This window comes from Leopardus geoffroyi, chromosome C3 (genome assembly GCF_018350155.1).
Source record: "Leopardus geoffroyi isolate Oge1 chromosome C3, O.geoffroyi_Oge1_pat1.0, whole genome shotgun sequence".
Taxonomy (NCBI): domain Eukaryota; kingdom Metazoa; phylum Chordata; class Mammalia; order Carnivora; family Felidae; genus Leopardus; species Leopardus geoffroyi.
Window position 1 is genome coordinate 65,945,474 of NC_059338.1, and position 16,168 is coordinate 65,961,641.

Sequence of the window (16,168 nt, forward strand, 5' to 3'; positions counted from 1 at the left end):
GGTGGAGGCCGTTTCGTCCATTTCAGTAACTCCCAGCAAGGCGCATTATGTCTTTCACCTGGAATTGCTAGTTACTGACATTTTGCCGAATTTTCATGCCCCCCACCCCCTACAGACACGTATTTGCCACTGAAACACCGTAATTTTTAGGTATTATATCACATCACCCCTAAATACACACGCATGTGTTTCCCAACACCGCGGGTACCCCTCTGCGTGACCTGTATCAACCACAAGAAACGAGATGCTGGTAAAATAGTATTATTTCACGTACAGCCTGTATTTGAATTCTCCTCACATTGTTCCACAAATGTGACTAGTTCTCCCCGAATCCAGGATCCCATGAAAGACTACACATTGCATTCGGTCGTCAAGACTCTTTAGTCTTACATGATCGGAAACAGTCTGTGCCTGAAAAGTTTTTTTTTTTAACTTTCGTAACATTGACCTTTATGAAGAGCCCAAGACTTCTTGTAGAATGTCCCATAATTAGGACTTGTCTGATTATCTCTCCATGGTGTGATTCAGTTTAAACCATTTTGGACAATGATTCTGCTTGGGTAGCATTCCATACCCACTTCTCTCTTGAACCCACTCTGGTCTGGCTTTTTTCCCCACACTCCACCAAAATGACATTCTGAAGGTCATAGGTGGCCTCCATGTTGCAAATCCAGTGGTCAGTCCTCAGTTTCCATCCTGCTGGAGGCATTAGAACCTTTGACAGGTTAATCACATACTCCCATTTTGAAACACTTTCTTTATTTGCCTTTGGGACCCTTCCTTCTTGGCTTTCACGTCTTGCCTCACTAGCCATGCTTTCTCTGGCTCGTTTGTTGAGTCCTCCAAAGATTACTCAGTTTTCAGCATTGGAGCACTTCACTAGGCAGTTCTGAACTCCGGACTTCAGTATCTGGCCTCCTGAGGTGTCTGCAGAGCATTTCAAACTTAAGATGTCCCAAATCAAACTTCAGTTTTTCTTCCAAATCTTCTGCTTTCCTAGTCTTCCAGACCCTTTTGTTAAACGGCAACTCCATCCATTTAGTTGCTGAGACCAAATACTTTACAGCCAAATTTTATTTACCTCCCCCCAACTTCCAGTTCCAGTCAGAAAGTGCTGCAGACCTATTTCCACATATGCCCGGAATCTGAGCCCTTCTTCCCTCCTTCATTGCCCCCACCCCTGTACGGGACACCGTCACATCTCACCTGGTTCTCGCAGTGAACCCCTCACTGTAGAAACCCTGTTCTCTCCCTCTTCCATGTGATCACTGTCCTCCATACAGCAGTCATTGTGACCCAGAGAAGATGTGTCACATCATGTCAGCCTCTGCTTAGAGCCCTCTCGTGGCTTCTCATCAGAGTAAAAGCTAAAATCCCTACGTGGCCTAGAAGACTCTGCACGGTGCGGTGCTGTTCCCTGGTACACCTCAGTTTCTGAAACTCTCCCTCTTAGTCACCCCTTTCCAGGTACACTTGCCTTCTGGTGTCTCCTTTCTGCTCTTTCTGAGGAAACCACTAGAGGCTGCACTGAAACAAAGGACTAAACCAAGTAGCAGGATGCGAGATAGCTGAAATTGGGGATCTTGCCTAGGAGAGAGGTGAAGGGAGTCTGTAGGTGAAGGAATGTTCGAAGACGACAAGTTTGTACTGAGGAGAGAGTAACCAGTTCCGTTTGGAGGGGATCAGAATAGTCTAGGGAGAAACTTCTGTATCATTTTCCTATTTCTGAGTATTTGCTGTACCTGAGTGTATCAAGGGCAGATTTAGACTCTTGGTGATGTGTTTGGAGTTGTCTAAGTGACAAGTGCGTGGAAAACTGTGTCCCCCCCCCCAAAAAAAAAAAAAAGAAAAGTGGGAGGGAAAAGGAAAGAAAAAAGTAACTCCAGGGGAAACAAACGGTTTTCAGGAAGGGAAAAATAGTAAGAGTTTACTATCTGGATAGGCTCATGATAAGGTACACATTAGATATTATCTACCCGTAACAGGCTAACAGTGTGTGTGTGGGCGGGGGGGGGGGGGGTGCGGGTGTCACAGAATATGTACATGTAGCGTGTGTTTGCAGGGCTAGGCTGAGGCGAGCAAAAGACTCAGTCCTCATCTTCTAAAACTGAAAAATCCAGAAATGACCAAAATAGGCATAATGTGTAGAGAGACACAGGTTAAAAGAAAAAGAAACTGGAAGGACTCTGAATGCTTGGTCCCGAAGAAAGGAGAAAAGGGCAAGAGTGGCAGGGCTTTGTGAGCACATATTATAGGGCTCTGTGACTCCATACGCCACAGGCACGCACGGTTTTAATGAAAATAACTGAAAGGAGACACTGATCATTCAAACATAAGGTGAGGACAGCCTGTGGGTTACGGTGGCGGCGATGGATACGGAGAGGGATGGATCGCAGTCCTCTTGAGGGGACGGTCACTAGGACTTGGTGTGGGTACAAAGCAGATGAGAAAAGTCAGAGATGACCAGGAGATGCGGCTGGGCGAGGGATGGTACCATTAACAGAAATGAGGAATTGGAGAGGGAGAGTCCATTATTTTGGAAGTGATGTATCATTGAATATGTGCTAAAGGCTGTTGGAAACATGACTACAGTTACATCAGATACATCCTTGTATTTTTAGTTCTTGAAACTCTTGAAGATTCCACTTAAAAATTCTTGTTCTCGGTATGAGTAATCTTTCACACACTTATTTAATATGACTGCAGGCTAGCTTTAAGTATATAACTGAACTCATAAATTTGGACGCCTTTCATATAGAAGTGGGAAGGGAAACACCAAGCGGGGTGCTCTGTGCTCAGTGAGTTGGTACTGAACTGGTGTCAGACTTAGACAGGAAATAGATGTGCTGGGATCCTTGAAGCCAGTCTCTGTGACTGGGGTCAAAAAATACACCTTCCTACTTCCCTTTTCTAGTTCCTGGTAGGTGACTTAAAACTGTTGCCCTCCCAAAGTGACTTTCAGCTTACTTCTTCCGATGATTCTACTCTGCATCTTGTACTTCTGGGTCAGACTCAGACTCAGAAACCATTCTCAGCACTTGCTGCTGTGTGTTGACCACTACGCTAGATACGTACTCCCTCATTACCCTTTACAGCAGCCTAGCAACCTGGTCTCAGAGAGTTGTGGGTGTTACTGTCCCTGTCGGACGGATAAGGGAAGCTGCGGCTTGAGACATGAGATGACATATCTGTCCAAGGTCACACGGCCAGTGGTAGCAAAGCTTGGACCAGAACATAGGTCAGTTACTCACCTCCACACTCCGCGTTCTCTCTGCCGTTCCAGACTACCTCCAAGATTTAGACCTGGGATATCAAAGGAGATGCTAGACTGGCCAGGGGCAGGCTTCTACCAGGGCAGTGTATTTATTTTCTCAGATGCCCTTTCACCTGGAAATGCCTTTTACTTTTGAGGCATTGGGTCTCATGACCCTCTCTCTGTGGTTGCTTTTAGGTTACTGGAACTGTCACAGAAATCTGGAAGCTAATTGAAATGTATATTTCTGTAGTGCCAGAAAGTCTGGTTTGTAAGCGTGTGCAGCTTTTTATAAATGACTGTGCCAGTGGTGCACAAATGCAGCAGGCGAGGAGAATAGCTTTGAAGAGCCAGAAATCTAATCGTCGTGGGCAACCAGAAACCGTGTTGGATGTGATGGGTAGTCGATTTTTCACTGGAAGTTGATAAATGAAATGACACTGGTTTCTGTTAGGTGTAACCCAGTGGTGCTCACCACTGCTGGCTCATGAGAACCACATCCAGTGACATCCATCATGTTGGGAGCTCGGGATTGGCCGTGATGGAAGTATTGACACCACAGAAATGAGCAAATGCTACAAATCAGGGCTCTCTCCAGCACTCAGGGGCCAGAGGTTAGACACGGACCAGCACACTGCTGGTTGTAGTATATGAAATTCTTGTTTTGGGAGTAAAAAGTGGTCAGATATTGACAATCTCCTGTGGTTCCAGTAGGACCAATATAGCACACCTTTAGATCGATGAGCTGATAAAGACAAGCAGTTTATCCTTAGCGAAGTCCTGAGAATAGAAAATAAGTGTGGGCTCAAGCTTTAGGTGAAATTAAAACTTGACAGAGAAGTGTTGAGTCCAGTTACGTATATTGCCCATAGAAAAATGTTAGAGCTGTCGTATAAATTTTAAGCTAGGCAAATATCTTCTTTTAAAAGTATGCTGTTGCCACCATAGGACTTGGGGGAAAACGTTCCTCTTTGTTGCTTGATTATAGGTTTGACAAGGACTTCATTGCTCTTTGCATTGGCAGAGAGCTGGAAAATGGAGATCGGGATCTATAAATGGAACACCTTTTTTAACTAGAGACTTAGTAAGAATGAAACGGTTTTACAAGTGTAAAGGACTTATGTGAAATACTCTAAATATGACAACAGTTTATGCAAATATTTCTCAGTGAATACTTTCAGTTTTACTGTTCTATTTATTAATGCCATATCTAAATTAAGATAGAAATAAAAGATCCCCGCGTTTTTAGAGGCCAAGAATTTTTCAGTTGAAGTATGCGTTAGAATGAATCTGGTAACTGATCAGCCTCGACTGGGTCCAGATCCTGAGGCTCTGGACCCCCCATCCAGTGCCCTTTATACTGTGTGGCACTTTGTATATATTCCAGCCATCGTTGCTCAACTGTTTAGCACTATTGGCCTTTTGTGAAATATCGAAAGAGAACCAAAAGTCAGTGTCCCCTGAGGTAGTTTGTGAAATGCACATGAGTCTCATGTGACTTGACGCCTTTTAACTTTGTGATTTACAATACATAGTCACTCTTTCCCTCGCCCTATATCTTTACAAGCCCCTGTAGTGTTTTCCTCATTCGTTAGAGTTCTTCTAAACTCTAACAAATCGGTGAAGTTTGCTTTGATGTGAAGTAGAGTAGGAAGAGAGGTTGTGTAAAGACCAAAGAACATCTCTGTTTACTCTGCTTGTGATAAGTGACTTCAGAAATGTGTCCTGTGCCTACAGTCAGATTTCTTCTCATCTGGTGAATAAGAGTTTTCTTAGTTTGATGACACTCTGAGAGTGTCAAGGTCTTGATGTTTTCCAGGTTTGCCTTTTCATCCAAATATGAATCTAATTTCCTGTGTTTGTTTGTTTGTTTGTTTGACAGATAGCAGAGTCCTATTTCCAGGAGGAAGACTGTATCCTTTTCTTAATTTCAGGAAGAAATTCATAGGACTGACTCAGAGAACTGCCCATGTTTTTAAAATTGAGGTTTACATACAATATGTTTATATCTGTTGTTTTCAGTGGGTTTCAACAGCTGTGTCCACCCATGTAACCACCTCAGAAAGCAAGATGTAGAGAATTTCTGCTACTCCGGAAAATTCTCTAGAACCACCCAAATTTGACCTGACATGTAGAAGCCCCAATTTTACCATAATATCAATATTTGCGTGTTGGAGAGGGGGGGAGAAGCACATTGCTGAAAAGTATAATTTGAAAATCTATTGGATTTTCTTTCTTTTGAATTAAAACAGAAGTCCAAGTCAAGTGATATTCATTTGGCCATACTACACCTGGTAAATCTCAGGACTTTCTTATTATAAATTCTGGCTGCAAAAGGAAGACCGAATTCTTCATTTGTAATAGAAACAGGATAGATGCTGTCAAGTGAGACCGCCCAGGCAGGAGCTTAGCTTTTCTATCGGAAACATTTCTTCCCCCAGTTTTCCACTTGGCCTTTTTATACATGGCTTCTCTTTTTCAGGGATGGCCCAATATCTACTCTCTAGAAAGAATGTGCTCTAAACTCACCTGTATTTCCCCATTTGTGCGATGTGTTTCTCCTACTAACCTTGTTGACTTTTACCACGTCTCTAAGCAGACTGCGGGAGAAGCAGCTATTATCCCTGTCAGACAAACTGTGGAAACTTGAGACGGTGGCAGTTCATGACTAAGCGTGCGGGAAATGTAATTCTGGTGGAAATGCGGCTAGAACGCTTTTCTAACCAAATAGTGAGTACTTCGTAGTGCACTGAAGACCAGCACCCACATCTCGGGGAGCTTCTTGGTATGCAAATCTAGGGGCCTAAGAATCAGAGCTTCGGGGATCCGACCCAGGAACATGCATTTTGGCAAGTTTCCCAGATACTGTTTGTGTCCAGTAAAGTTTGAGAAACATTGGTGTACTTTAGGGCAGAGGGAAATGGAAAATGGAATCGCCCCGCTTCCCCCTGGCCTACTTGATGATCCCCCGCCTAGGTGGTGGATGAACCTCGGTTATCGTGGGAAGGGCAAAAAGCTAAACAGCGAGTTTTTTCTCTTCCTTCTTTCTGGGTCAACATTTAGAACAAGGCCCAAAGGAAGATAGACAGCTGGACAATTTATCACGACCTCCTATGATGCTAAGTGCATGATAAGGATGGAGAAGGCAGAAGTTTATACGAAAATCCCACAAAAGAGTACACGCACGTAATTATGAGAATCCCTCTGGCCAGTTGGGTAAATTTCCACAAAAGACCCATATAATGTTGTGCTCTGTCCTTGTTCAGGCGTGTAACCCTTTGGTGTTGTGGGAGAAAAGCCTTCGGTGGGAAATAAGTCGAGGGTCAAGGTGAGTAGATATCAGGAACACACCTGACTTAGTAGCACAGTTGCTTGACAGGTGATTTAAGGGGGAAAAATGGGAAACACTTAGACTCTAGGATTCCCTGTGGGTGCTCTTTCCAATTACATTACTTTTAATTGATTCTTCTAGAGATATATTTGCAAGCAGGCATTCCTTCAGCATTAAAACTTTTTTGTTTCTGTTTGCTGTTGGAAAGGAACCCACATAGCTGTGGCATCCCACGCTGTATGAAAACTTACCTACTCCAAAACCAGGAAACCCTACTTAATAAGATTTGTTTAAACCTAAAAATATTTAGAGTCCTTTCGTTTTTTGGTAAGCTCCAAATTTCCCAATTTCCGTAGAATATTCTTCTTAAGATATTAGGCTAAATGTAAAGAGTCCAGATTTCTATTTTCCTCAAATTTTCTATTCAGACGAGAAAGCAATGAAGTTTATTCAGCTTGAACGACTGTATCACGAGAAATTGCTCGCAAACCTCTCTGCCATTCAAGAAGAGTGGGGTAAGTACGGACTGACATGGGATGTGCAATTGTCAGTAATCTAGCATGTTCCTATCTAGACATTTAACATATTTGACCTGGTTTTGTAAATCAGGAAATAGATGTTTCCACAGTCAAGTTAATGTTGCAAAGAAGGTAGCGTTTTTACCACAAGTCCGGGTCCCTGTGAGAAAATTTCTCTCTTTGTGTTTTGCTTTTCCTATCAATGGCAAGAAAAGAACACTTACAACCCTGCATTTCTCCTGATCCCCTGGCAGGGCCTATTGGCTAATTTAGTCTCTGGGATAGTATTTACTCCTACCGAAAAGTAATCACTTAGCTATTTGTAACTGTGTTAACTTGGGTTGTATGAGGAGATAATTTTGCATGGTGATCTTTATCAGTGACACTAGTCAACTACTTTTGCCCTCCTAAATATGTTTCGTAATAGCCAGTAATTAACAAATATCTTACATTTAGAAACAAAATGGAAAACTGTACAGCCACATACAATTACATCTGTAAGGAATTCAGAAAAAGGATTTAATGGTGAAGATTTTGAACGGCTTACTAAATTTTGCACAACACATCAAGAGTAAGTACATCAGTATTTGTGTAGAATGAGTTGGAATAGAGTATTGAAGAAGCATTGTAGCACTGAATATTTGAAATCCATGATCCATTTTTTATTTCTTTGTTAATACTTTCAGCTGGGGAAATTAAAGCAGGTAAAATGAAACGCTTAGGTTTCTTTCTCAGCTTTTATCTCAATTTCTTAGCCTGAGCATTGTAAAAGTTCAACTTTCCGGAAGTTCAAAGCACCTTCTAATCAGAAATTGTAAAATGTAACATCTAATTTTGGTCTCTTTTTGGCTAAGAGATTAGGTGATTCAAATGGAAAAAAAGCGTGTATTAGGATTTTTTTTTTTTTTTAATTTTTTTTTTTTCAACGTTTATTTATTTTTGGGACAGAGAGAGACAGAGCATGAACGGGGAGGTGCAGAGAGAGAGGGAGACACAGAATCGGAAACAGGCTCCAGGCTCTGAGCCATCAGCCCAGAGCCCGACGCGGGGCTCGAACTCACGGACCGCGAGATTGTGACCTGGCTGAAGTCGGACACTTAACCGACTGCACCACCCAGGCACCCCAGGATTTTTTTTATTGTAGTTGTTTGCCAGTGTTTGTATGTTGTAGAAAAAAAAAAATCTGTAAGATTTGTCTAATAGTGGGAAGCAAAAACAGTACAATATTTAACCAAAATACTGCAGAAGGAAAGCTATGTTTACCATATAATTTTTTTATATTTACCAGATAATTTTAAATTGCTTTATTTGTATCAAATTGGATTTTTAAAACTAAATTGTAGTGATAACAAAGCATTTGCATATATTTTTTGAAATCATTATTTTAAGACTCGAAATTCTCAAGGTGAGAGGGCATGACTGTCTTCAAACGAATGCAGGTTTCTGAGATGAACAACATCCTCCATTCAGAAGCTGAAAGGTTCCATTCTGTTGATAACTTTATATCCTTTTCCTCCAGAATCACAGAGTAAACTGAAACTCAGTTTGTTAATAATGCAACAGACCCATGCAATTGTTGTTTAGCTCAGGTAGCGGATGGTTGTTTTGGGGTCTGATTATTTTGGAGATCAGCCTTTAAAGAATCACTGTGGATTCAGAAATGATGCTCATTCACCTTTCATGGTAACAGTTGCCTTCTGTTAATTTGAACCTTTGAAACAGTATTTTTAGGGACTGTGCATTATAACCCAGTTTCTTAGCATGTTATAAATAGATCAACTTTCAACTTCATAGAGGTTTAAAATAATGGAATCTTTACAAATAGATAAGGGGGGGGGGTTGTTTGTTTGTTTTAACGAGGCACTGCATGTGGCAGTCTGCCTTTTTTTTTGTAATGTTTATTTATTTATTTTGAGAGAGCATGCATGCATACGAGCAGGAGATTGGGGCGGGGTGGGGGGTGGTGGGCAGAGAGAAAGGGAGGAAAAAATCCCAAGCAGGCTCCGCACTGTCAGCGCAGAGCCCAACATGGGGTTCAAACTCATGAGTCACATCATGACCTGAGCCAATATCAAGAGTCAGACACTTAACCGCCACCCAGGTGCCCCAGGAGATTGTTTTCTTACTTTCAAAATATTCAGTGTAGACACTTTCCCTGCCTTTCCCATGGAACTAATAGTTTTTAATGTGTTGCAGATATTTTAATTATTTAAATCTTTTTTTTGCTTTTTTTTTTTTTTTTTTTTTTTTTACTGTTTATTTTTGAGAGAGAGAGAGAGAGAGAGAGAGAGGGAGGGATGGAGGGAGACAGAGGATCTGAAGCGGGCTCTGCACTGACAGCAGAGAACCTGATGCAGGACTCAAACCCACGAACCATGAAATCATGACCCGAGCTGAGGTCAGATGCTTAACCGACTGAGCCACCCAGACACCCCAGATGTTTTGATTATTTAAAAACAAATATTTATTTAATATAATATGGGCATGATGTGTTTATGCTATAACTGTAAATAATCCCCCCAAATTGTTACTCCTAAATTTCTTAATATAAATAATTTTTAATTCCATATACAATGAAGTGCATAAGCTCTGTGAGTTTTTACATACACATATATGTCCCTGGAGCTACACTCTGACCAAGATACAAAATAGCCCAGCCCCTCACGGTGCTCCCTCATACAGGTACCAAGTCAGTACCCACCCCCTAAAATAACCAGTGTCTAAGTTCTGTAACAGTATATTTACCTGTTCTGTGATTCTGATAAATGTAATCATACAGAATGTACATTTTTGTGTTAACTGCCTTTGCCCATCATTATGTTATGTCTGAGTTACATGTTGATGCATATTAATGGTAATTTGCTCAGTTTTATTCCTGTGTGGATTTGCTGTATGTGTAGCAATTCATCTATCCATTATATTGTTAATAGACATTCAGATTGTTTCTGATTTTTGAGTATTTGAATAAAATGGCTATCTTTTTGTGCATACCTTTTCCATGGACATATCCTTTGTGTTATCTCTGGTATTCCCTAAAAGATAATGTTTCAAAATTACTTTTTTTGTTACCTGTTTCCATGGATAATGCCAATCAAATTATCTTTCATCATAACCTATTTCAGACCATAATGACATAAACTAAAATTTGAAAAGTGTGTGTGTGAAATACTCTTTATATTATTAGCAAAATGTTGACATTTTTTCCCCTGGATCTCAGCTTCTTTGGGGGTTTTCAATAATATTTGGTTATCTAAGGAGCTACCACATTATATAGCTGCCCTTTGAACTGTGTGAACCAGTGGTAATGTGTCAGCAGTGGAAATGTTCTGCACTAATTTTAGAATCCGGAGAAGCTATATTTTATTTTTACAGCCATTTCAGTGACATTTGTTTGGAAGCATATTGCTGCTGTAATTTTTCAAAAATCTTTTTTTTTTCTCTTTTCTTCTACAGTCCTGTTTTGTCCAAACATAAGGTAAGAGACAGTTTCCTTGAAAATATCTATGGAAAAAATGTTAAGTGTCCTATGTCTGTTGTACGGACTGTTTTAGGAAATAATGAAACGCTTCTCAAATTATTTTCAGATTTCTAATTTAATGCAGCAGTTTCCCCAAAAGTTTTTCTTGTTTTATTTTGTTTTTTAACTTTTTAGATAGCAGCCGTAGAAAAGCCTCTGGGAAGGAAATGCTTTACGCCATTAATAGTTTCTGAAGATCCAAATGAAAGAGGAACCACAGCCAAAGAGCCGGGTATGTTTTCACATTTAGAGAGGGGCGTAAGAGACGCCTGCCTCTTACATTTTACAAGTGTTACAAGGACTGTTTTTGCATTTACATTTTTTTGCATGCATATACCTCTCCTACTAGACAAATTGCAAAGCAAAATTTTTTTTATATTGTGTAACTCTATTTTTAGATGCCTAGTAGTAGAAATTATAACATCTAAATTCTTATAAAAACAAACTTATTTCCTTGTGTTCAGTAGGTAGCTATATATATCTAACAGACTGACAAAACTGTATAAAAATGCTCTGAAACAGAGTCAGTTTTGGCATATTTGCACACCCTTTTTTGTTTAAAAACCAGCAATTATTATAGAGACTTTACCAGGAATTTGTGCTGTAAATCTAGATATTTTAAGAAGTCTTGTTTCTTGGTAATTCATCTATAGCAATTTATTCTCTTCCTTTTTGTATTTTCTAACACATGGTGTACTTTAACTCGCACGTGTACATTTTTGAAGTATTTATGATATATTTTATACCACTTCATGTCTTACGCCCAAAGTTTAAAGATTTTCAGAAACTCTTTCTTACAGTACTAATGGATGTACACTATAGAAACTTCAGAAAATAAAGATAAATAAATACACTTTTGGGTGTTTATTTTTCCTGAAATACGATTTTAGTACTGACTTCTACTCTGAGGGACATAAAGTGTCCCTGGACCTGAGAGCCCTGCTTGTAAACAGGCAGCATCAGGTGTTTTGACTGAGTTGCCTGAAGACATAGGAGGAGGAGGAGGGGGAGGGGGAGGAGGAGGAGGAGGTGGAGATGGAGAGGAGGGGGAGGACTGAGAGGGGGAGGAGGATGCCTTCAATTGAATTTGCCTTTCTCTCTTTACAAGCCTTTTCCCCCCCCTACATCTTTACCCCCTATTCTTCATGAGGGGAATTTGGGATATTGCCTTAGGTCATTCCTACTACACACTCTGTTCTTCCTGTCTCTTCTTTTTTTTTTTTAAGGAATTGGATCTTTCTCCAAATAAAATTTTATTTTATACTTTGCATTTTAGTTTTTTAAAAAAAATTATTTTAAGCTTATTTATTTTTTGAGAGAGAGAGAGAGAGCGAGCAAGCGGGGGAGGGGCAGAGGGAGAGAGAGAGGGAGAGAGAGAACCCCAAGCAGGCTCCGTGCTGCCTGCGCAGAGCCCAGTGCAGGGCTTGAACCCACGAAACTGCCAAATCATGACCCGGGCTGAAACCATGAGTCGGATGCTTAACCAACTGAGCCACCCAGGAGCCCCTTATATTTTGCATTTTTAAATGCAAACTTCTCTTTCTACTTTTCATCCCTGATCTTTAAAAGAAAAAAAAAAATATCCTACAAGTAAGTACCTGATTTTTTTTTTTTTTTGAGTATACTTGACAAAAATGTTACATTAGTTTCAGGTGTACAACATACTGATTCAACAATTCTGTACATTATGCTATGCTCGCCACAAGTCTAGCTACCATGCGTCACCATACAATACTGTTACAGTACCATTGACGATGTTCCCTGTGTTGTACCTTTTATTCCTTTGACTTCTTCATTCCGTAACTGGAAGCCTGTGTGTCTCACTCCCCTTCACCCATTTTGCACCACCTCCCACCGTCCTCCCCTTTGACAACCACCAGATTATTCTCTGTATTTAATAGGTCTGATTCTGCTTTTTGTCTGTTTATTCATTTGTTTTTGTTTTTTTAGATTCTGCATGTGAGTGAAATCATGGTTTTGTGTTTCTCAGTCTGACTTGTTTCAATGAGCACAATACCTTCTGGGTCCATCCATGTTATTGCAAATGGCAAGGTCTCGTTCTTTTTATGGCAGAGTAATATTCCCCTGTGTACGTAGACCACATCTTTATCCATTCGTCTATCAGTGGACACTTGGGTTCCTTCTGTATCTTGGCTATTGTAAAGAATGCTGTGATAAACGTAGAAGTGCATATCTTTTCAAATTAGTGTTTTCATTTTCTTTGGGTAAATACCCAGTGGTGAAACTGTTGGATCATATGGTAATTCTATTTATAATTTTTTGAGGAACCTCCATACTGTGTACCACAGTAGCTGTCTCTTTTCCAGTCATTTTTATATGGGAAAGCACAGTACAATGAGCTTTATAAAGATCTTAAAGAGGAGAAATTCACAAGTAGCACCCAGTTTGGATGTGGATGTGTCTCCATGGCCCGTTGTCTGGGAACAGTGGTGTTACTGGCTGATTGACTTGACCAGTTAGTACTGGTTGCTGCACAGGTCAAGCTCAGCACTCCTTGTAGCGGCATCTGCTGGGAGATAACGTGGTGTACAGATGAGGAGACGCTGAGCTTCCACATTTAAGTAGCTTGCTTGTGCTTTGATTCACGTCTGGAACCTGGGTCTTCTGGTTTCTGACTGAACACAGCAGCCTTCCGCTGAGTAAGTTGTATGCATTCCCAAAGGCTTTCACAGCATGGGCATCTCACTGACCTCCATCTTATGAGGAAGGTATGCAGGAAATTCTGGGCAGAGAAATCTTGCCAAGTCTGATGAAACAGTATCTTTTAAAGAATCATGTCCCCTTTCCCAGAACTGGTTTCCTCAGATTGGCTATTTTCTGACTAAATGCACAGAAATGTAAGAACGTAAGAAAAAGAGAAATATGAAAATAATCCTTTAAATGATTGGTATTTGACACTCCTTGGTGGCTCAGTCAGTGAAGGCCCAACTCTTGATCTCATCTCAGGTCTTGATCTCAGGGTCATGAATTTAAGTCCTACATTGGGCTCCATGCTGGGAGGGAAACCTGCTAAAAAATTTTTTTTAATTAAAAAATTAAAATAAATGGTATTAAAGATATTTTTGTTTTACCTCATATTCCTCATTTTTAACAGCGTCCAACATATAGTACCATGTAGATGTTTGTTTCCCTTTTCTTTTTCTCCATATTCCTTGCTCTTGCCATTTTTTTGTGTAGTGGTTAAAGACATTGTTTCTGGAGCCAGATTTGTCTGGTTTGAATCTTGTCTCCACCACTTAAAACTGCGTGATCTTAGGCAAGTTGCCTAATTTCTCTGGGCCTCCCTTTCCTCAACTCCACAATGTGGACACGAATAGTACTTAACATCATAGGATTCTTATATGGATTAAAGTAGTCATTTCATGGGGAGCCTGGGTGGCTCAGTCAGTTGAGCATCTGGCTTTGCCTCAGGTCATGATCTCATGGTCCATGAGTTCTAGCCCCATGTGGGACTCTGTGCTGACAGCTCAGAGCCTGGAGCCTGCTTCAGATGCTGTGACTCCCTCTCTCTCTGCCCCTCCCCCACTCATGCTCTGCCTCTCTCTCTCTCAAAAATAAATAAACATTTAAAAAAATTTTTAGTAGTCATTTAATGTTAAGAGTTTAGAACAGTACCTGCACAAGGTAAGAACTCCGTATATGCACACTAGTCTTTCTCCTCCTCCTCCTTCCTTCCCATGTTAGCACTGCCCCTGCCACTGGTGTTCTGTTAATGTTCTGTTATTCATACTTTTATAATTAATCGCCATTATTAGGTCTTCAAGTAATTTACATAGTATTTTATATTTTCAAAATAGTTTTATGTGTATTATTTCATCTGTTCCTCCAACCAATATAAGTTAGGCTGAGTCATTTTTAAGAAACTCAAGGAAGTGAGTTATCCAGGAATAGAATTCATTAGAACCCAAAGCTAGATCCTGGTTTTCTGACCCTAAAGTCGCTGCATTTTTATTAATTTTATATTTTATTTATTTTTATCAAGCAGTATTTTATATGTAAAAAATAATATTCATTACATAATACATGAAAACAAAATGGTGACCTGTAAACCTAATGTCCAACTAAGGATTAAATTACTGTCATTTCTGTTACAAGTACCTTTGTGTTCTTGTCTGTTCTGTCTCCTGCTTTTACCCCACCTCTGAGAAAATTATCATCCTGAGTTGTTTTTGTTAATGTTTACTTACTTATTTTGAGAGAAAAAGAGTGTGTGTGCGTAGGAGGAGCAGGGGTGGGTAGAGGGGCAGAAAGAGAATCCCAAGCAGGCTTCGTGCTGCCAGTGCAGAGCCAGATGCGGGGCTCATTCCCACAAAGCAGGAGATGATTAGCTGAGCTGAAATCAAGAGTCAGATGGTCAACCGACTGAACCACCCAGGCACCCCCATCATGAGTTTTATACTTATCTTTCCCTTCTCATCTTTTATCAACTTCATTGAGGTACAATTTCCATGCAATAAAAATATACCCATTTTAAGTGTGCAATTTGAGGAGTTTCTACAACTGTGTATACTCATGTAACTACTACCCCAATCAAGATGTAGCACATATTCATCACTCCAGAATCTTCCTTCCAATCCTCTTTTACTATTAGTCCCTCCCACCTCTAGTCCCAGGCAACCCATTGCTTCCTGTTATTATTGGTGGGTTTTCCCTGCTTTAGAATTTGATATAAATAGAATTTATCAGCATACTGTTTTTCAGAGTCACCGTATTATGTATGACTGACTAGTCCATTACTTTTCATTGCCGAGTGGTATTCTGCTCTTTGTGCCACAATTTGCTTATCCCTTTGACTGTTGACAGTCATTTGGGTTGTTTCCAGGTTGGGGATATCATGATTAAAACTTCTAGAAAGTCTTTAAGTCTTTTTGTGGATATATGTTTTCGTTTCTCTTGGTTAAAGAATTGAGGGTGGAATTGCTGGTCATAGGGAAGGTACATGTTTAGTCCTAAAAGAAACTGCCAAGCTGTCTGCCGTTTATACCATTTTATAGCCCCCCAGTGGTATATGAGAATTCCAGTAGCACCACATCCTTGCTGACATTTAATGTTGTCAGTCTTTTTTATGTGAGTCATTTTAGTGGATATGAATATCATTGTGGTTTTAACTTGCTTTTCCCGGATGACTGGGTATGTACATTTTTAGTTTTGAATTCACTTCTGTAGAAGCTGTACATTATCAACATTTCGTACTTAGTTTATTTTTTTTAGTGGCCTGTGAAAACTTCTTCAGTCCTGATACCACTCAAATGTTTGTACTTAAAGTTAATTAATAAAGTATTCAGAAAGTATAAGATGTGCTAATTCATGCATGTTTTACTCTTATTATCATGAATTGCGGGGGGGAATTTTAACCCTAAAGAGAATTCATGGGAGGGTTGCCTAGCTGGCTCATTCAGAAGAACTCGAGACTCTTGATCTCAAGTTCTGAGTTTGAGCCCCGCATTGAGTGTAGAGATTCCTTAAAAAAAAATAAATAAAACTTCAAAGAAAGAGAGAGAGAACTCATTGGGGAAAGGGTAACTCAG

At 40.2% G+C, this 16,168-nt stretch overlaps 1 protein-coding gene across 2 annotated transcripts in view; it reads left to right on the top strand.

The window, feature by feature from the left end:
- Positions 1-16,168, top strand: part of CNST (consortin, connexin sorting protein) — a 115,596-nt gene that overhangs the window by 74,808 nt on the left and 24,620 nt on the right. For both annotated transcript variants that reach the window (XM_045453196.1, XM_045453198.1), the window contains 5 exons: positions 5,136-5,166; positions 7,013-7,099; positions 7,559-7,673; positions 10,556-10,577; positions 10,755-10,851. In XM_045453196.1, coding sequence (XP_045309152.1) covers positions 5,136-5,166; positions 7,013-7,099; positions 7,559-7,673; positions 10,556-10,577; positions 10,755-10,851 — 352 coding nt within the window. The remainder of the gene's footprint in view (positions 1-5,135; positions 5,167-7,012; positions 7,100-7,558; positions 7,674-10,555; positions 10,578-10,754; positions 10,852-16,168) is intronic.